Source organism: Protopterus annectens, chromosome 2.part2 (genome assembly GCF_019279795.1).
Source record: "Protopterus annectens isolate FY-2018-M chromosome 2.part2, PAN1.0, whole genome shotgun sequence".
Lineage (NCBI taxonomy): Eukaryota > Metazoa > Chordata > Ceratodontiformes > Protopteridae > Protopterus > Protopterus annectens.
The window spans coordinates 907,234,516-907,256,195 of record NC_056730.1 but is presented as its reverse complement, the minus strand read 5'-3'; the positions used below and the strand labels follow the sequence as shown (position 1 = coordinate 907,256,195).

The 21,680-nt window shown below is 42.3% G+C and overlaps 2 protein-coding genes across 9 annotated transcripts in view; one reads left to right on the top strand and one right to left on the bottom strand.

The window, feature by feature from the left end:
- Positions 1-12,649, top strand: part of NUDT12 (nudix hydrolase 12) — a 588,354-nt gene extending 575,705 nt beyond the window's left edge. Inside the window, exon 7 of the mRNA XM_044064230.1 lies at positions 3,632-12,649. Within this exon, the coding sequence (XP_043920165.1) occupies positions 3,632-3,742 (111 nt within the window). The 3' untranslated portion in view covers positions 3,743-12,649. The remainder of the gene's footprint in view (positions 1-3,631) is intronic.
- The window catches only part of ZFYVE16 (zinc finger FYVE-type containing 16), a 3,161,611-nt gene that overhangs the window by 2,878,437 nt on the left and 261,494 nt on the right, over positions 1-21,680 (bottom strand). The window lies entirely within an intron of this gene.

The window sequence follows — 21,680 nt, the reverse complement described above, 5'->3', positions numbered from 1 at the left end:
TTTTGGCATTTAGCTTGAGGGCATGATTTTGGCACCAGGTATCCGTCTCAGTGAGACACATCTGGAGGGTGTCTGTATCAGCCGGAGAATCAATTATGGCCACTAGTTTGCAGTCATCTGCGAACTTGGTCAGCCACAGTCCTCCTATTCTTGTCTGTACCTCTGAGAAGTATATACCGAACAGGAGGGGTCCTAGGACTGAGCCCTGGGGGACACCACTTGTAACCGGTTTAGAGTCGAACGTAGAGCCTGCAACTCTCACCATGTGGGTTCTGTCCATGAGCCAGTTGGCAACCCAACTCGTGACGTAGGGGTTTATGTTCAGGCTGGTGAGCTTGTCTATAATACTAGAATGGGGAATGGTGTCGAAAGCCTTTGCGAGGTCTAGGTAGGCTGTGTGGACCTCCTTTCCCTCGTCTAATGCCTTGGTAACCTTCTCAAAGAAGTCCACCAGGTTTAGGAGGCATGATCTGCCCTTAACAAAACCAAACTGGGTAGTGTCCAAGGTTTGGAGGTTCCCAATGTCTCTGTTATTGAGTTCCATGATGATGCACTCCATAGCCTTGCAGACCAGGCTAGTCAGGCTTATAGGGCAATAGTTCCCAGGGTCCGTTGTGGCTCCACCTTTGTGGAGTGGGATAACTGTTGCTGTGCGCCACTCTGTGGGTACGTAGCCTGTAAAGAGGCTGAGTTTGAACAGTGTGTTTAGGTGAGGGGTTACTTCATTTTGGAGCTCTTGTAAGACACAGCCTGGGACCCTGTCCGGTCCCATTGAAGCTGTGTTTTTGGCTTTGGATAGGGCTGTTTTAACCTGTGTGTTGGTGATTGACAGGGCCCTACATTCTTCTGGTATGATTATGGGCCCTTTAGGGGGTGAGAGGGGGCTGAAGTTTGCACTAAACCTGTCTGCCAGATTGTTTGCAATATTAGTCGGTTCAGTGTATTTTGTGCCATTCTGCACTAACTCAGAGCAGATCTGAGAGTTTCCACTTAGGTTCTTGACATAGCTAAAGAACGCTTTGTGGTTATCTTTGGAGTCATTGGCAATTTTTCTTTCAAAACTAGCCTTGGATGATTTAATGAGGGATCGTAGTTTCTTGCTGATACTGATCAAGGATGTCTTTCCTTCTTGGGATTTTACTCTTTTCTGTACTAGTTTCCTCCTTCTGTTGTATAGCTTGTTTATGGCAGGGGTCCACCAGACTAGTTTCCTTTTCTGGGAGGAGTGAGTCTTGGTTTTACTTGGGATAGCACAATCCATGCATTCCTGCAGATGCTCATAGAGTGCCTTTGTAAAGGTTTCGGCAGCTTGGACAGCATTGTCCTTTAGCAGGGGGGCTGTGAAACTTTCCACCTCGGTATTAAGTAATGTGAAGTTTGCTTTTGAAAAGTTCTTCATGGTGGTTTCCTTGACTGGGGGTGGGGGCGGAATGTGGATATCCAGAGTGATTAGTCTATGGTCTGATCTAACCAGCGAGGGGTTGCCCTCCGGTGTGGAACACCGGTTGCCCATGTTGGTGATGACCAGGTCCAATATGTTATTCCCTCTGGTGGGGGTGTTGACCAGTTGATCCAGGGCGTTCGAGTTTATAAATTCTAGAAAGTGTTGGGCAAGGTAGTTAGTACTTGAGTAGTTCTCCCAGTTTATGTTTGAGTAATTGAAATCACCCAGTATTAAGGTGTTTGGTAGGACCTTCATATTTCCCAGTGTCTCCAGAAATGCGGATTGGGGGTCCTGGGCCATGGTGGGTGATCTGTAGCATGCTACAATTTGGATTGCAGTTTTGCCCATTGTTAGTTGCACAGGGATGATCTCTGATGCATTGTGCTGTGCCACTAACCTGGAGGTGTGGGTATCCTTGATGAATATGCAATATACTTTTGTGTTTCAGTCCTGGTTCTGTGGCCGAAAGGTATGGTATGAGTTATAGCCTAGTAGTGCTGGGGTGCTCTCAGGAGCCTTAAACCAGGTTTCTGTTACTGCACAGATGTCGATGTTCTCCATACTGAGGAGTGCCTCGAGTGTGTGCATTTTGAGGTTTAGACTTCTGGCGTTGAGTAGCATTACCCACAGTTTTTAGTTACTTGTGCTATTTATGGTGGTGGGTTTGTCATTTGAGCCTTGCCTAAAAAAAGGCACTATGGGGGCGGCAAGAGCCTTGGTCAGTATTCAAAAGCCTAAGGGTGACAGGTGCAAGCCATCTCTTGTGAAGCAACGTGGCTTGTTGAGCATGTCATCCCAGGTGGACATATACTGGATCCCCTTTGAATGACACCGGAAACTTAGCTAATTGTTGAAATTGATCATTTTTTCTTTATACTGTGGCATCATTCTTGGTGAGGGCAGGATGCTACTCAGGGTCAGGGTCATACCGGCCTGGGCTACATGATCAGAGAGCTCTTCCATGTCTCTTTTCATGTAGTCCAGGGAGGTACGTCTCAGGTCATTCACACCAACATGGACAATGACAGAGTTGTATTTGTACTTGTTCTGGAGTGACCTGAGTGCTTGTGTTATGTGGCGGATCCTGGCACCTGACAGGCAGCTAACTGTAACCTTCTCCTTGTCCAGCCTAGTTAGTGGGACATCAGTGTGCCTGACTATAGAGTCGCCTATTACTAGTGTGTTGGGTATGTTATTTTGCGTTAAGGGCTGTGATTGCATGGCACACTGATTATGTGAAGTGTGTTTCATGGTTGGTGATGGGCTGTGGAGGTTGCTTGGATGTCTGCTTTGGTGGTCTCTGTTGCTCTTGCAGATTTTTATTTAGAGCCTCCAAGTATGTTTTCAGGTATTCATGTGTGTTATTTGCCGGTGTTGGTTTATTAGGCCTATGTGAGACTGGTGGTGTGTTGCAAGTATTACCCTTCTCTTTTTGACTGTCAGTTCCAGTTTTGGGCTGAGAGAGCTTTGCCTACAGTTTGGCTGTATAATTGCAGCACAGACCTCCTGAAGGCACATGGGCAGGGTAACCACTAGCACCATCTGGGGATGAGTTCTGTTAGTGGAATATAACCACATACCCCAGGATAATTTGTTGATGGATGAAGGATTGCAAAGGCAAATGCCTCCTTATATTTGACAAACTGGAAGGGTTGAGCCTGCCTATTTTATATGTCACTTGCCACTGGGTTCAGCAGATCACTGTACAACAATAGATGCCACACTCTGTTCAGCTCCTCCCATGGAAGAAAGCATGCCATTACTCATTCCTTCCTCTTCCTCCTCCTCCAGCCACCCATCATGCATCCAATCCACTAACAGAACTCATCCGCAGATGGTGCTAGTGGTTACCCTGCCCATGTGCCTTCAGGAGGTCTGTGCTGCAGCCATCCACATTAATAACATAAAGCAAAGAGGAATGGTCGCATTACTCATTTTGCTTGCTATTCTTAGTCATAAAACAAAATTAATTTAAGACTTACTGTTAATGAAAAGAATATAAATGTGATTACATTCCTTTCTTTTTATTAAGATGTTGTATGCATCCCCTGCCCTTATTTTACTACTATAATTATATGCCTTAAATTGGAATTGTGTTGGAAGTATTTGTTTCTTAAATATGATGTATTTATTCATTTGAGCAAATTTAAAATAACAAGTAAAATTTGTTTTTTTTTTTTTTTGCAGGTTGTTGATGTTCTTGTTAAAGGAGAGCAGACTTCTTTCTTTGTGCCTCCAAGACAAACTATTGCACACCAGCTCATAAAGCACTGGATTGGAATGAACGCAAATCTTTAATTTCACGTTTTGTAAACAAATGCATTACTTTGTATTTTAGAGTTATAAAAGTAAGTATGCTATTAGGCATTCTAATTAAAAGAAGTTTAAGTTTGCCAGTAAATCAACAGACATATCAAGCCCTTTCTTTTGGAACATCTGCAATGAGTAATCACTTGGTTACTACTTTTCCTATGCCCTCTCACATGACTTCTCAAATTTTTTAACTCCTATAGTCATGGCAAGGCAAGCCCGCTTTGCCCTTCACGGACATCCCCACAGATAGGTTATATGGCATGCACACCTCATTGGCCCTTCATTTCTATCCAGATGTTTTCACAGTTTACATCTCATAATGCTGAGTACAGGAATAGGCTTGTTCAATGCCTAAATCACATAGATCTTCAAAGTGTTTTTGCAGTTACTAAAATTGCAGATCAGACCAACCATATATATACCCTCTTCAACCTGGGTCCCCCTACTATGCTGACAATTGTTGCCTTTGCCATTATTTCACCTTAAAAAGAAAATCATCCCCATTGTCCCAGTTAAGGCATGTGCAACAACAAATATGAACAAAAAATTGCTAAGTTAAAATCACTAACAAACAGGTTTCACTTATTTCTGCTGGCAGAAATCACAGTGTAAGCATGTGTATTCTCTCCACACAGAACCTGTCAGCAGAAGAAGCATTTGTTACAAAGTGCTTATATCTTTTTCCATATTGTGTAGTGGATATTAACACTTTAGATATGGTAACTTAAACACGTTTTATCAGAAAGTAAGTAATTGTAATAAGACTGCTGTTTGTAATGTGAAAAAATATGTAAATGAGATAATATATATAAAAAGTATAAGAAAGGTCCCAAACTATGTATTACTGCAGAAGAAGAACAATAAGCAGAAAAATAATTCTTTCCTTACTTTGCTGGCAGGAGTTAAGCCAGCTGTGACACAGCTTTGTGTTTCAGCAATTCCTATAATTGGTCAGAGGATATACCCTGAGATTTAGTAACATGCCTACCACAACTGCACAATAGATGCTGAGAGGCATGAAGGAATTTAAACTTAACATCTTGAGCATTAACCAGTTAAGAAACCCAACTGCAGAAATGACAGTGTCTATGGGGAGAGAGGTGTTTTATGAGCGTACCTAAGGAATTCTCAAATAGCAGTGCCACGTTGTGTGCATGCAAGTATGCTTGAGCACAATATCTCAATTCTGCTAAAAGCTGCAAGCTACAATAACTGACTCCCACCAATGTCTCTGAAGTTTTCTCATTGTAATGGGAGTAAAGAAAAGTCAGAAGGGGCAAGCAGAGGAACATGTACAAGGACACAGGGAAGAAAAGTGCAAAAATTGGGGGAAGGATATATTTTTGGGGATAGGTGCCCATTTTCTTTTTATATCAAGAAGAATAGATGGTGAAGGAAGTAAAGGGAAGTCAGGAAATGAAACAAAGGTAGAGGTTTGGAAGCAGGGCTACTCAAACAAACACAAAATACTGACAAAGCCCAACAAGGAGGTGCTGACACACAGGGCTTGGGTAACAATGTAAAATATACAGATACTGACTGAGGGACAACAAATGATGATGAGGAAGATTGGACAATAAGTGGGGGATGTGACACACAAGGAAGGGAGACACCTTAATAAGGGATAGAGTGGGGATCCAGCACCTGATCAATGCTGCCTGGCCTTGATCCAGGATGAGGTCAGTCACCACCATGATTGCCCTCCCCAATAGGACCTGTCTCAAATGGTAAATCAGGCAGTGTCAAACAGCAGTGTGACTCTGCTAACCACACAAAAGCCCTCTTAAGGAGGCCATGTGGGCATCAAGCCTCTGGTCCACAAACTTCCTCCAGCTCCCACTGGGTAATGAACTGTAATCCAGTGGCTGCATCACCAGAGGATACTACAGCACTTCCCTACAGTGATCGACCACTAGAGGCCATCGGACATACCTCCATCTCACACCCTGTTGCAGGACCCCTTTCATCCAATGGAGAAAGGCTTGGAGGCTGATGGTGAGCTGGCAGGAGATGGATGGACACTGGAGTGGAGACTGCTGCCACACCACACATACAGCTGTGGCAGATACTGCATAAAACAGCAGTAGAAATGGGAAGAAGAAAAAACCAGCAAGGAGAAATATAAAAGAAGGACAGTGACAGAGAAAATATTACTGTCCTGTCTATGCATGATGAACAGCTTTTGAGGTAACTGCAGGTGGACTGATCAGCTGCTAGATTTGCAAGTATACCAGACCCCATAATTCCGATGGAGTACAGAATGTTAAATGTCTATATTGGAAGATGTGTGTACAAAGGTGCAGTAGCATCATCATCATAACCTTGGCCTGGGTGAGGGTATAGCAATGTCAGGAGGGTGCTGTTGGCTGTAAGAGGCCATGGGGGTTGTCCTATTTCAGTATGTTGTATGGAATATGGACAAAGACAGGCCATGCATACTTTAGACAGTATTAGTATGTGTGCAGGCCAACACGTATATGGTGCCACTGAGGAGTACCAAAGCCAGACAATCAAGTGATAGCAGCACAGGTAGTGCCATCATATGGTGAGCAGCCACCATAATGAAGGTGGCTACGCACCATGGGACAAAACTCTAGTATATACAAATTCCACTGGTATGGCTGCTGGAAGTGGCACCTACATGGGTATATGGTGGGCTGACGATCAGCCCATATGATGAATGCCTACCTGGTCTGTTGTAAGCCCTCCTGCTCTGTGGCAGCATCCACAGTGCAGAACTGTAACAACAGCCCTGCATGTCAGGCAATATGTGGCAGTGGCCTTGTGGTATGGACAGACTAAGATGGATATCTGTATGCAAATGTGGAATTTTAGAATCTCCTGAACATGCAGTGTGCATGTGGGTAGCATGCCAGTATACATGCATACATATGCTGTGCCCAGCAGTATAAAGCACTGCTACTTGTGGGTGTTATGGGTACCTCTACCGAATTGTAGCAGTGAGTAATACAATGCGGCCATGGCATACAAAATTACCTATAAGATGACAGGCAGCATACTCACTCCTGTCTTTGGAGAGACAGTCCATTCTACTCTAATGCAGGAGCTTATTGTGTACAATCTGCTCCTGAACTGAAATTACATGTATCATGAATTAAACTTCATGCAAGGGCCTTTTCAATTATATCTGAGATAACAGGCAATAACATTCCCTGCATACTTACTATGCATCTCAGGTGCATTGTCTCTGACCTTTTCTTCCCATCAACACAGAAGGTCAGAATGGTGCCTCCACAGGTCACTGTAAAAGTGTCAGCACTGCTCATCAGAACAACTGATGCTGGTAGCAGAAGTCACTGCTCTGGAAGGATTGTGCCAGGCAATTGCTTTATACTGGGGACCATCATAAGAGTGCCTCAGCAGGTGCTCCCAGTGGTCTCTGTATGTAACGCACAGAAATATTTTACTTTCTTTGGAGCACCACCTGGGTGCTTTGCCATCCTCATTACCACAGCTATGTAGCAAGTCACAATCTAGATAAAAATGGTAGCCATCTTGTGTCTACACATGTTGTTAGTGTGGATGGTGCTCATCTTCCAGCACCTCATTATTGTAACCAGTCATGGTGGGGGAATATAATGTTAGGGTGTAGATTATGGCATGTAAGGAGTATGTTTCTATTTTTGCACTTTAACTCCTTTACAGGCCATAATATGGCAACAATTTTCCCCACCCATGCATGCACACAGCATGCAGGTACTTGTGCAAATACATGATGTTGAAGAAGCCTCATAGAGCAGCCTAGGATAAGTGCACTATGAAGTAAAAATGTGTTTCAGGAAGATTCATTGTAAATAAGATCATTAGCATACTGGCCATGTTAAGAGCCTTGATGGGCAATAAAAACAGCTGTGACTATTTGTGTGCTGATTGCATGACAGAACTTTGCCATAGAGGAATCTGTGGAGTGAGAAAACACTAAAGTAAGCAGAAACTCTCTCAGATACAACCAGTCAGGAGAGGTAAGTGACTGGGAGTGGTACTGTAATTACTTTGGTTGTTTGCTGAACTGCATGACACTGTGTTGGGGTATGGGTTGAACTAATGGGTACAACTATCAACAGGTGCATACTGGGTGGGGTAATATGAATATGGGTAGGAATTTATGCAGGTGATGTAATGGCTTAACTGCAAAACAGTATTGTTTGACATTTGTGTTACTACACGGGAGATGTGGGCCCTGATCATGCTGAAATGCATGTTTTCTGAGGGGTAATTTTGGATTCTATGTAACTCTTTTTTACCCCTATATGATGTGGTGTCCTGTAAGGGAGGGTTACATCTGTTAGCTGGGCAGTACTCTGTGTAAGCCCTCTGAGTACTTCAAGCTTGTCTGTTGAGGGGGCAGTGATACATTAACTGTAATTATTGCTTTGTGGGGAAAGTGGTTGGGAAAGTTGTCACCTCCAAGGGTCAAGCAAGCAGTGGGGCTTGTACTCCAAATCATTCTATGGCATAACAGGTCTGTCCATACAACTTTTCATTCACCTCCTCTGTGGACTGCAACTGTGGCAACGTGTGTATGTTGTAACACCTAGTACTGTGCATACCAGTCTGACTCAAAGCTATACACCCAATGAGCATAGCTTCTTCCTTGTTTCAGGAACATCAGGAGTAGAACTAAGGTGTCAGTCTATCCAAGGTATGTCAGTCAATACTATCCAAGGTATGTCAGTCAATAGATTTTCAGTAGCACTCTGTTATATAGGATTGCTTTCACTGGTCTGTGGGTGTTGGTGAAGGGCATATTCATAGACTTGATTTATGCTTTTTTGTTCTCATATGAGTTACGTTGTCAGGTTCATCCACCGTGGATGCAGACATGACTGATGTTGAGGAACTGCCTGGGTCCAATAATGATGGCAGCCAAATCCCAAGTCAAACAGGGGTTACATTGTCAGTGATAGACTTGGGTAAAGTGATGGCCATTTCTGCTTCCTCTACCCCTTCCACAAATACAGCTCCTGTGGCTGTTCATCCCACTTCTTGGACCCAGGACACTGCAATAGGACAGGATTTGAATAATGCATCAGCACAGGGAGCACCTTCATCTACAATGGCAAAGTCAATCCATGCTTGCCACCGGCTCCATTGAGTGTAATGAGAACATCACGGTTTACAGTACTGGTGGCTGATCATGCCATGGGTACCATTCCCCCTTCCTGATCTGAATGTCTGTGTGGCCACTGCTCAGTGTTTGTGCAGGGCCATTATACAGAGAGACAGAAAGAAACACAGGCAGCCATAGTTGAGATGGTCTGGGTTGTACATGATCTGTATGATGACCCTGCAGGAGTGCCTGGGCCATATATGCAGCAGTATGTAGAGGCAGGATAATGAGTCTGCACACTGTGTTATGATCACTGCTTCTCCCATGGAAAATTCACCTTCAGTGTTGAAGCCCACTGTGTGAGGGGAGGGTACTGTCTAGGACCAGTAGCACCACCACCACCACTGTGGAACACTGTGGACAGAGTTGCTGATGGGGTGTACACTATGAGACCAATCATAACACAGCTTGTTATTCAAATTCATGAAACACTCTGTGCATGCTGTGGCTAATGTCTTTGACCTTCCCAGAAGAGAGTGCCTCCATGGATAAGGACACACATGATCAGTACATAGATCTCCTATGGATGCACTAGACCTGTCCATTGGACTCTGGCATGGTGCTGCATTGCATTGCTATGTCCATGCAACCCCACACACAAACATCAGAACCACACACTATTGCCCATTCACATCACAGTGAAGATGACACCCACTTTCATCTCAGTCTCCCTGGGTCTCAACACTCACTTGTCCATGACTATAGTGCCCCCACTGATATATACAAATCCAATCATATTGCTTAGCTAAAAAGGCCGTAAAGATTTCAACAAAGAAAATTAAAGCTCTTACTTAAATCCTTCAACTGTCCTGAAAGATTAGCATGGCTCTCCTTATACTCAGTAGCCATACCAACTGCTCCAAGATGACTTGCAAGCCATGAATGACCCAGTCCTATTTTATCTCCTGTTACTTTGCAAAATCAATGCCTCTACACACAATCTAAAGACACAGACTTACACCAAAACATAAAAAAGACTAGTTGGAGGGATAGGTGACTAACACAGCATATTCCCAGCCTGTGGAATAAGATGCCACCATAGGTCAAATAAAGTACTAGTTTGGCTGCCTCTAAGGCTAGCCTTGATGACTGGATGGGTACACACAAATTTACTCCAGGCTTATCATGTAAAGCCCTGCTCACTTTGGGAAGTCAACAGTATTGAGTGTTTAACAGGGCTGGCAAGAACTTTTGTGGTTTGTCTGCGTGAGGGTGTATGTGGCTAGGTATCTTATGGTCACCATGATCACTTACCTAGTATTATTCTTGTGTTCCTATATAAGTTTATGAATCATGACTCTATATTGTTTACCTTCATTTGCATTTGCCATTACCGTCATTTTACTAATGTTGCTCACTTCCATGTAATTATACTATCATTTGCATATTGTGGTGCCCGTGGCATTTTGCAACCTATTGGGGTTGCAATAAGTTTGTCTCTGAATTTTTCCTACCCAGAATATGGCCACTGTGCATACATATTTGGCTGATGCAAAAAAAATATCAATTTCTGAATCCTAGGGATTGTCATAGAAACATATAAGGGAAAGTAATTTTAGTTAAGCGATGTATCCCAGGTACTGTTACTCTCCTTGACATGTGCTATGATCCTAACCAGACCTTCTCATCCTTTATAACGTTTTAACTTGAATTTTAGTATTCTTTGGTGCTGGAAAGGCTTTCATGCTACCCTGAGAGCTGGGAAAGTATGGAGTAGCATGCTACCCTGAGCATAAAGTATTTTGGAATCTTGACCCTTAGTGTTTCATTTTATTAATTTTGTTTTAATTATTTATGTTGTTATATCTTATATTTTTCTCATTATGTTTTATCCATTATCATTTGCACCACTTTTGATCTGTACATTGCTTGGGATCAAGTACTTAAATAAACTTGAAGTTGAAGCAAATGACGCCCACATAATATTTTGGCCAATCAGCAGCCATTCTTCAGATCAACTCCTACAATTCTTTTAAAAGTATATCGGACTAAATATGTTATAATGCATATTTCACTCCCAAATGTATTAACAAGATGAATTTGCAACTAGGAGTTATCCTAAATATGGTTCATTAGAAGCAGATCTTGACCTCTTGCTGTGATCTTGTAACAAAATGCAATAGGTGAGAGAAACTATTCACTTTAGATGAAACTCCATTAGGTATGAAAATTACTTTCAGAAGAAAACCATTTCTCTGAGGAGTCTTCCGTCCTGGAATTACAAAGAACATCGAAAATGCAGTCAACATAATGAAGTCATCAGGTCTTGTTCTTTCACAGAAATCAAGAAAGTAGATTAACACCTTAAACCTAAAGGAAAACTCCACCTTCTACTACAGTTTAACTCGGCTCTTAGGTTGCTTTTCTCCCTATTGTATGCTTCCAGTACTGTGTAAGTACCTGAAGCCTGCTTGTACTTTATAAAACGTTCTTTTCCTCATTTTGGTATCAAAGGAAGGGAAAGACCACCACTGTTTTTAAGCTTAACATCTCACATGAGTTGCAGAGGAATTAGTCTACACTTGCATGACATACCACAGACACAGAGAAATATGTAGTCAGGAGCTCAGGTTGCTGTAAGCAGTTTTCCATTGTCTTTATTGCAGAGAGGTTGAGAACTTACACTGATTCACATCTGGTTCAATGCAGCCATGTCTTTCAGAGCAAAGCAGAGCAATTAAATCAGTCATGGTTCAAAGGCAGATGTCACCTCTTTTGACAAATTTACATAAGCAGCATCACAGTACTGAAATGCTGAGCTTTAAACTATAAATGTTTGTTGTTTATACTATTTTACATTTTAAAATGACTTGAATGTAGTATCAAAGATGTCTGTAACATTTAGAGAAAAGTCAGAAAATATTTTTTCTTGTAATTCTTGTAAAGTATAAGCACATTTAGCAAAGTGTAGGGGAGGGGCTGTCCATTCATCTTGGACTACAAAAAGATACTTTGAACAAAGGCCTGCAATTTAGCAACTGTTTTGGTTGCAGCTGTATAATTCCTTAGTACGCTGTAAAACAAGCCCTAAGGCACATACAAATGAGGGCCATTCAAGAAATAAAAGAAGCAGTCCTGTTACAGGAGGTATACAAGATGACATTGACTGATACTAATCCCATTATATGTCAACAGAATAGTAATACACCGCTACTTCGTTATGTCTAGCATGACTCATATAAACCAGACTTGAAATGGATTATGGGAAAGAAAAAAGCTTGAAGAAAATTAAGATCACGTTGATATGTCAAGCCCCACTGATGGCCATTTTTCAGGAAACACATTAAAATTCTATATGAAGCAGTCAGAATGATTTTGAGAGGTTAAAATAACTCAGATAACAGAGATAGAGTGAAAAAATATATATTTTTTTAGTTCTAAGGTGGAGTTTTCCTTTAAGAGACACAAGAATTTAGAATCAGCTGTTTATCAGTTAACCAGGCTAATGACACAAATTTTACCTTCAGCTGTACCACAAAAAACTCAGATTTAACTGGAATGATGGTGGTGTTGAAATAGTAAATGGAAACATAGGGTGGGAGGTTGTGAAATGTATCTGTCATAGCACTGCCATTATAACTGGTGGTATTTTTTGAGTGTTTGTCCTTATCATGATTACATGACTGTAAATTAATTCTGTTCTCTCCATTGATTTTGTTAGGATTTGTACAGCACTATGACAGCAATTTTTGTGTTTTGTTGTTTGTTATTCAAATTTACACTTAACTGTGAAATATAATAAAGCATATTACTCTAAAAAAGAAAGGTCTCCAGTGTATATATAACATTGTCTACTTCTGCAAGTATTTTAAAAGGCAGATTTTTTTCTGGTTTGGAAAGAAATCGATATGTTGTTGGAAGTTAAATATAGCTACACCAAATGGAAGAAAACAAATATAAAATCATTACAATAAAACTAATATTGTTAAATATGCTGACAAAATGTGTCAGTGTAGTTATGCATGCAAAACATTCTATACAGGAATCCATACATCCATCCATCCACAACCCCTTTCCCCAATTTTACACATGAGGTCAGGGTGTCACTTCAACAGTGGCAGTCATCTAGAGCTAAGGTTCACATTGCCGGGTGGATAGCCCTTCCATGGTTGTTCCTTCCTGCCACACAGTCACACACATACTCACAAGTATGGCCAATTTAGAGTGTCTAGTCCACCTACTGCATGTCTTTGGAATGTGGGAGGAAACTGGAGCACAGGGTGAAACCCACGTGAACACAGGGAGAACATGTAGACTTCGCACAGAAGGCACCCCAGCTGAGAATCAAACTGGAGAACCTCTTGCTGTGAGGTGAAAATGCTATCTGCTGCACCACCAGCAGTTAATAAAAATCCCTCAGTGTTTAATTGTTTATTGGATTCCTGTATAACATTTTATACAGGAATCTAATAAGCAATTAAACAGTGATGGATTTTTATAAACTGCTAACAAAGAATGTCATATAAGAATAAAAACAGTAAGTATTTAAAGTACAATAATTCAAGAAATAACACTTTTGAAGACTTCACTGCATTATGTTCAGTCCAATAAATGTTATATTTTCATCTTAAAACCTATAAGTCTTTATCCTCACCTCATAGTAACATATTTCTGATAGAACCATGTTATTTGATTTTGTGACATATTACCTAAACATTTTACAGCAAGTCAGGGAAAGATTACGATTTTCAGATTAATGTGAAAATCTAATAGCTGACAGTTTGAGGATTATTGCTTCATGGTCACTTTTAGGTATAGACTCCCTGTGCACCAGTACTTTTTAACAGCAGCTAACAAGCTACCAATTTTAGGCTATTGAAATGCTCAGTATGTGGAGGAAGAACGGAGTGAATTTTGTACTTGATCTAATGGAGCATATTCTGACAAGGAATATATTCTACTTCCAAGACAAACTCACTTTACAACTAAGATACTATAGTGAGCCATAGTTTGCCATCAGTTATACAGATCTTTTTATGGGGTACTGTGAGAAGTTGTTTATGTTCCAATTAATGTTTCTTGTATAGCTTTATGAGTATATGACAATCATATATTCATATAATTCAAATGCATGAAATTGACAAAAATTGGTCAATCCAAAGGAAAAAAAACAAAAATATAAAAAAGAATTAAACAAATAAATAAATAAAAAACAAAAAGCAGTATGGGACTACCCTTCCCTCCCCACATCCCCTGCTAATTATATATATCACCTCCAAAACTGCTCTACAGTGGGGAAAAAGCAAACTCCCCAATCCCCACTGTTTATGATCTTACACAGAAACAAAGCTGGCAATATTCATTCAGATGATTTTCAGTCAACTGTGCCATTTTTTTTTCTGTGCAATGATCACACTATCCAATCACCTAAATATCCCCAACTTTATATATACCGATAGCATTATGCAGATGACATTTAGATAGTCTGGAAAGTAAAATATTTGAGCCTTGAAGAATTTCTGGATGTTTTAGAACAGTTTATGGTTTGACGTTTGATTACAAGTTTGGAAAAAAAATGCAAGGTTTTTATCTACATAATACTATACATGTGGTCATTATAAACCACAGAGTAATAACAGTGTTCTTCCATATAGTAGCTGGCATTGTCACATTCAAGAACCACCCCTAATTTGTAATTTCTTAAAGTCAGACATAATGCTTAGATGAGATTATTGTGTAAAATGTAGTATCAATAATTTATGAACAGTTTGATATGATTTTGATGCATCATGGAGGAAAGTTGTCCTCACCCTTCTGGTTGACCATCTAGCTGTTTCCTACCAATCTGTCATAATGAACCTATTTGTTACTCATTATGAAAGCCCTACATCCCATTAATTCTCAAGGCCAAGAGGCAGGTGGACTGAGAATGGGAGCTTCCACCAGCATAGTAGGGAATCAGATATTTGGTGTATGCTCTTCCATCCCAACACTTGCCTGTATTGCATCTCAGGGAACAGTGCAATTGGCTCATGGTGCATTGTCCACATCTCCACATGTGATGCAACCAAAGCTCTGATTCCTTCAAGGCAGCACTTCCACATGATCCTGATCTGCACCAATGGTTCTACCACGGTGGGTGTGCTCTGGCATGTGCACTCATCCCACTCCCTTGAGGAGATGTGAGCAGGCTCTGCCTCTTCATTAGCCCCCCCCCCCACTCCAGTAGACACCTGAGCCACTAATCAAATTCAGGTAATGTAGATCATAGACAGGACTTTATTTCTCTATGACAATGGAGGCTGTAGGACATGTGGCAGCCATAGTCAGTGACAAGATTAGAACATCTACAGTTAGTTCAGTGAATGCTTTAAATATGCTTTTGATTAAAAGTTTGATTTTATGTGTTATAGAGATTGTAATGAATAGTTTCACATAGGGTACTTTGTGTAAGACAAACCTCAGGCTATTTTGAAAAATTAACTTCTGAGTTTGTGAGCTTATCTATAAAATCTATTATCAAAATTAAAAGAATTATTGTTATAAAAGTACTAAAGAAACTGCTGAGTTTGGTTTTGTTGGGATATAAAGAGTAAAGCTGGATTTTTAATTGTATAATATTGGGCAGGATTCACGAAGCCACCGTGTAAGAGTTACAAGGCTTACACGGAGGCTGCAGTTAAACGGTGTGACGTCAGCATGTCATGCATATGCATGAGGGCATGCTGAATCACACCTAAGGCTTACACGGTCCATAGAAGACAGTAGGGGGCGTGTCCCTAGGCCGAGCCCTGCAAACGGACACGCCCCCAGAAGAGTAAAAGTCCCGAAAGTAAACCCCCACGACAGAGTCCGTGTAAATGTGAATAAACACAACACATGCCCCCACAGACTATGAACATAAAATATATAAATGAACATGTTATATATTTTTTCTAAATTGTAAAGATGTTTGCCCGTGAGTGCGCTCGTTTGCGCGGGTGTGCCCGTAGCTTAGCCACAGTTAGTAGTCAGTGGAAAAGCATATAAGAACTACATATGCAAAGTAAGCCAAGAAGCAATAGTGTAGCGGTGGAGACGTCGGCTGAAGAGCAGGCAGTCATGGTTCGAGCCCCCCCAACATCAATTTTTATTTTTAGTGAAATAAACACGAAACAAGTCCCTGACATATATGTACACATATAAAATTATATTTTATGTAAAATGTAATGAAATGGGCCATTTATTTTGAAGAAATGTGAGATAAAATAATAAAAAATGCCAGATGTGCCTATAGCTGAGCTACAGTTTAACAAGTTGAGTGCATCTGCCCGTAGGTGAGCAGTGGTTTAACAGGTGTAAAATGAGTGCCCGTAGGTGAGCAGTGGTTTAACAGGTGCAAAATGAGTGCCCGTAGGTGAGCAGTGGTTTAACAGGTGTAAAATGAGTGCCCGTAGGTGAGCAGTGGTTTAACATGCTGAAACTGTGTGCCCCTAGCTGAGCTGAGCGTAATATGCGTGCTGACAGCCAAATAATGCGTAAACCAGCGTACCCATTTGCGGAGCTGTCTTGGCGCCAACAAGCTAACCGACTGGCAGCGTTGAGCAAGCTGTAACAAAACTGCCTTTACACAGACACACCTCCTAGCCTGTGTAGACAGTCATAAAATATAAAAAGCAGTGGCCAGGTTTGAACCCAGGATACCATGCACCATAGTCAAGGTACTGAACCACTAAGCCAAGACAGTTGCACTTAGAAATGCAGTAATAGCAAATATATAGGAATGAATAGAAAGAGGAGCATGACAAAGCAGGTTTTGTGAAGCTGATACAATTCCAAAATGGCCAATCACAGATAAGTGCAGGAAAAACGGCATATATAAGCCCCATAGGCGGGAAATAGAAGTTATGTCCTTACCATAACGTTCCATATGGAGTGTTCATCTCGCCTTTGTTCTTACACATGGGTTGAGATCCTGCTCCGTGTCGGCTGCAAGCTCTGCATCGAGAAGAAGCTCGAGATCACCTAATACCCACAATCCCCCTCTGCCTTTACCTCAGATCTAGTTTGCAAGCAAACCAGCCATAGAGAGCACACACACATACCAAAATTTACATGATCATAGGATCATCTATATATATATATATATATATATATATATATATATATATATATATATATATATATACACAAGTGTATCATACAATACAACTATTGCAACTGCAGAAGGAGAATACTCCAGACCAGGCACCAAATCGAGATGTTCTTCCTAAGGGTGGGAAGGGTGGGAGTGTAAGAACAAGGTGAGATGAACACTCCCACATGGAGCGTTATGGTAAGGACATAACTTCTATATGTGAGAGTGTTCAATCTACGCCTTTGTTCTTACACATGGGTAGCGTCCCTAGCTCCATGATCCTGAGGAACTCACGGGAGGCGTTCTTGAGCACAGTGGAACCAAAGGTTGCCCTATCCCTAGAAACCCTGTCCACTTTGTAATGAGAGATAAATGTATGTGGTTTAGCCCAAGTAGCAGCACTGAAATCGTGTCTAATGGTGGCGAGCTGCGTGAGCTAAGGATGTAGACACTGATCACGTAGAATGTCCTTTAGGTTTGACCGATAAGGTTTGATTAGAAGCCTCATAAACGTGTGTGATACAATCAGTTAGCCATTTGGAAAGAGTTAGTTTAAGTAACTGCTACACCCTTCCTGCTGTCAGCAAAGGCTACAAACAGTTGATCAGATTTCCTGTGATCTTTTGTTCTATCCAAATAAAACCTGAGTTGTCTATGGACATCCAATTTGTGCAACATATACTCTAACTTATTAGAGTGATTTTTGAAAAAGGTGGGTAATTCAATGGACTGATTAATATTATTAGTAGAGCAAACTTTGGGGAGAAAGGATGGATTAGTGCGAAGGGATACTCTGTCAGAGTGGAAAATTGAATAAGGGTGTTTAATAGAAAGAGCCTGAAGCTCAGACACTCGCCTAGTGGATGTAATGGCCACCAGGAATAGAGTTTTCCACGATAAAAATTTCAATGGGCAAACTGAGGCTGGTTCAAAGGGGGGCAACATCAATTTAGAAAGTAAGAGGTTCAGATTCCAAGGTGATGTAGGAATTCTAACTGGTGGTCTGATATGAAAAGATCCTTTTAAAAAAGCTTTACAAAGTCTGTGAGCCATAATAGGCGCACCACATTCTTCCACATGAAAGTTAGAAATGGCAGCCAATTGCACTCTTAAAGTAGCAGGAGAAGCTCCTTCATGGAACAATTCTGTCAAAAACTCCAAGATCTTGTTCAACAGAGCTATAACAGGGTCCAAATGATGTGAATTAGCCCAGAAGACGAAATGTTTCCATTTACTGGTGTAGGTTTTTGTAGTGGAAGCTTTATGAGAAGCCACTAATATATTCTGAACCGCCGGTGTAAGGGAACCAGACCTGGCTAGAAAGGGAAGCGGAGCAGCCAAGCTGCTAGATGGAGTGATTCGAGAGATGGGTGAGGAACTCCTGATGAGTGAGTCAGTAGATCTGGCTCTGGGTCCAGCATCCAAGGTCCCCGAATGCGGTGATGCAATAGAAAGGGAACCAAATTTGGCGAGGCCAGAATGGGGCAATGAGGATTATCGTCCTCTGAAGGTTGTTGGCTTTCTGCAGAAACTTTGCAATCAGGAAATGGAGGAAAAGCATACAGGAGACCGGGGGCCAATCGTCACTGCGTCCTGGGACTTCCCTGGAGGGTAATAGGGCAAAGTAGCTCCTGCATTTGGCGTTCATTGGAGCGCAAACAGATCGGAAGGCTGGCCCCACTTAGAAATATCATGTTGAATTGACTGTTTGAGGACCACTCGTGAGGCAACAGTTTTGCTCTGCTCAGCCTGTCGGCTATGGCGTTGGATGACCCGGGATGTGCGTTGCGATCAGAAAGCGACCCGTGGACTCCATTGCCAAATTCTCATGGCCTCTCTGCATAGTTGATAAGACCTGGTTCCCCTTGCTTGTTTATGTACCAGACTACGGACATGTTGTCTGTCTGAACTGCAATAGTCCCTAGAGGAAGAAGGGGCAAAGTGTTGCAGCTAAAAACACTGCCCTCAACTCCAGAACATTGATGTGCAGATTGCACTCCAGATTGGTCCATTAAGCCTTGGACTGTCTGTCCCTGAAAGATGCCCCACCCTATCAGGGAAGCGTCCATGGTTATAAAGCTGACGGTGTGGGTAGCACAAATGGTCTTCCGCTGGAAAGGTTGCAAGTCTGAAGCCACCAAGTTAGGTGTGATTTGCATGTGTTTGTTATCAAATTTAGTGTGTCAGAGGTAGCTGTTGGAGCGACCATTGTGCAAACAGCAGCCATTGTAGAACTCTCATGTGCAGTCTTCCCAATGGTATCAATGAGAGAAGCTGCCATGAGACAAGACCTTTAGAACCAGCTTTGCGGGATTTTTGGACGACAGAAGGAGAAAATGTTGTTTTGAAGTCGACAATCCTTTCTGTAGGAAATACCTTAGAATCAAATGATGCATATCTAATTCAGCTCCTATGAATAAGATATGCTGTGATGGCTGTAGTAAGATTTTTTGAAATTTACGGAAATTCGAGGTGAATACAAAGTTGTGGTGTAATCCTGGCCTGTATCAGTTGGCGCGGTGGTGGCAGACAGGAGCCAGTCGTCCAGATCGGAAACACCTGGAATCCTAGGCGCCTCAGATGAGGCGCTACCACTGCCATGCATTTGGTGAAATCCCTCGGGCCTGTGGTCAGACCAAAGGGCAGGGCTGAAACTGGTAGTGACTGGCTCCCAGCCAGAAGCACAAATGATCCCTGGGCGCCCTGGCCATTTTGATGTGGTAGTATCGTCCTTCAGATCTATTGAGCACATCCAGTCGTCCTTCTGTAGGAATGGAAGGATCGATTGAAGCGTGACCATTCGGAACTTTTCCTTCTTGACAAAGGTGTTGAGGTTGCTTAGGTCCAGAATCGGCCTCCAGTTCCCTGTCTTCTTTGGAACTAAAAAGAACCTTGAGTAAGTCCCGAATCCTATTTGGTCCGCTGGGACTGGTTGGATGACTCTTTTTTCTAGCAGCTTTGAAATTTCTATAGCTGCTGGGAGCAGACCGAGAAAAGGATGGTTCTGGCACCGAGGGCTCCACAATCAGTAGATCAACCTCTTCCGGCTCCAAAGACTGGACAGGTCTCGGAGGAGGAAGGGATGGAGATAATGGAAGGCCTTCAAGTTTCGACACCAATTGGGTGGAAACTGAGATAAGTTTGGATAGGGCCGAATGTTCCAATAATTTCTGCACCACACGGTCCACATCGATATCGGAGAGCTTAGAAGAACGGGTCGAAGGAACCGAAGACGGAGCCGACCTCAATAGTGTCGAGGGAGGGAGCTCCATCACGGTTCCAAGACTCGAGGCTCGAAACTGACAACAGTTGAACACTTTCGGCGAAGTCTGTGGAACCGGTGATCTAACTTTAGTCGAAGAGCTCGGGGGCCGATGACTTGGGCTCCGGCGTCTTCGATTCCTTGAGGACTTGGATGCCTGGTCAGAAGCATCCAGAGCCTCCTGAAAGGAAGGTTTTAATAAACCCCTGTCCATTAGTTTCCTGCGCCTATCTGTCATGACCCTCCCACTGAAAGAATGACAAATAGAGCAGTCTTCTTGCACAGATGGAGAGGCCAAGACAGTGAGCCAAGAACTATGATTGTCAGTTACTGACATTTTTGCCCACATTGGCAACGCTTGAACCCCGATTTGGCCTTTTCAGACATGTCACTATAAGTAGAAAAAAAGTCAAATCCAGTAAAAAAGTCAAGTCCGGTAAAATTGTCAAATCCAGTAGTGAAAGTCAATCCGGTTGTCAAATCCAATAAGGGGTGGTAGGCGAAGAGAACTCTAACTAAGTTTTACAACTTAACGGTACCGAGATTCCCTTAACCTTACCACACACACACAAATTATCACTAAATAGCTTTATAATACTAAAGTACCAAGAAAAAATACAAGAATAAAATTCTAAATCTTATCTCAGGTGCTCGAGCTGGAAGACCCAGTGATCACGAGCGCTGCAGTGGCAAACTAGATCTGAGGTAAAGGCAGAGGGGATTGTGGGTATTAGGTGATCTCGAGCTTCTTCTCGATGCAGAGCTTGCAAGCGGCGCCGAGGATCGGCTCCGAACCCATGTGTAAGAACAAAGGCGAGATTGAACACTCTCACATTACACAGCATAACCGATTGTAGAACCAACTTGCAGCCAGAAGGTCAGGTGTAGGTGAGGGTAGTTGCTTTCGAGCACAGAGGTGGGGCGTTGAGGAGTCCAAATATATGGTTTGGCTCCTTGTCCACAATCATGAGGCCCAACTCATGCAGGGCCAGGTCCTGTGGGGAGCATATAGGGCTGAGGCGTGGGACCGGTTGGCTCATGATCTCACCAGTGCCACAGGGATACCAAGGACTGGTGAGCAGGTCCGTCACCACCATGCGGACCTGAAGAGACAGAAGCAGGACCAACTGAACCGTTGGATCCAGGAGGCCCGGCAAATGCCCAACGCCCCACTACTGAGTAAGTTACATCTAATTATTTATGTAAGAAATTAACCTAGCTGATATTATGGAGATGTGTATTCCAATATTACTTTATTTATATTACAGCTGCAGGTGTCCATTCTGCGAACCGTAGAGCCTATGGCGATAGGTTGGCGCTGTTGCGCCACCGGGCAGGTCAGTAATCCTCTCCCTGTAACTGTAAATAAATATAAAAGTATGACAGTTAGCAAAAGAGTGCAGTGTAGTCACTAAGTAATAAAATGTGCAAGTAACAGTGTAAGAGGGTTTGCAAGTATTGCTTGATTACAAAA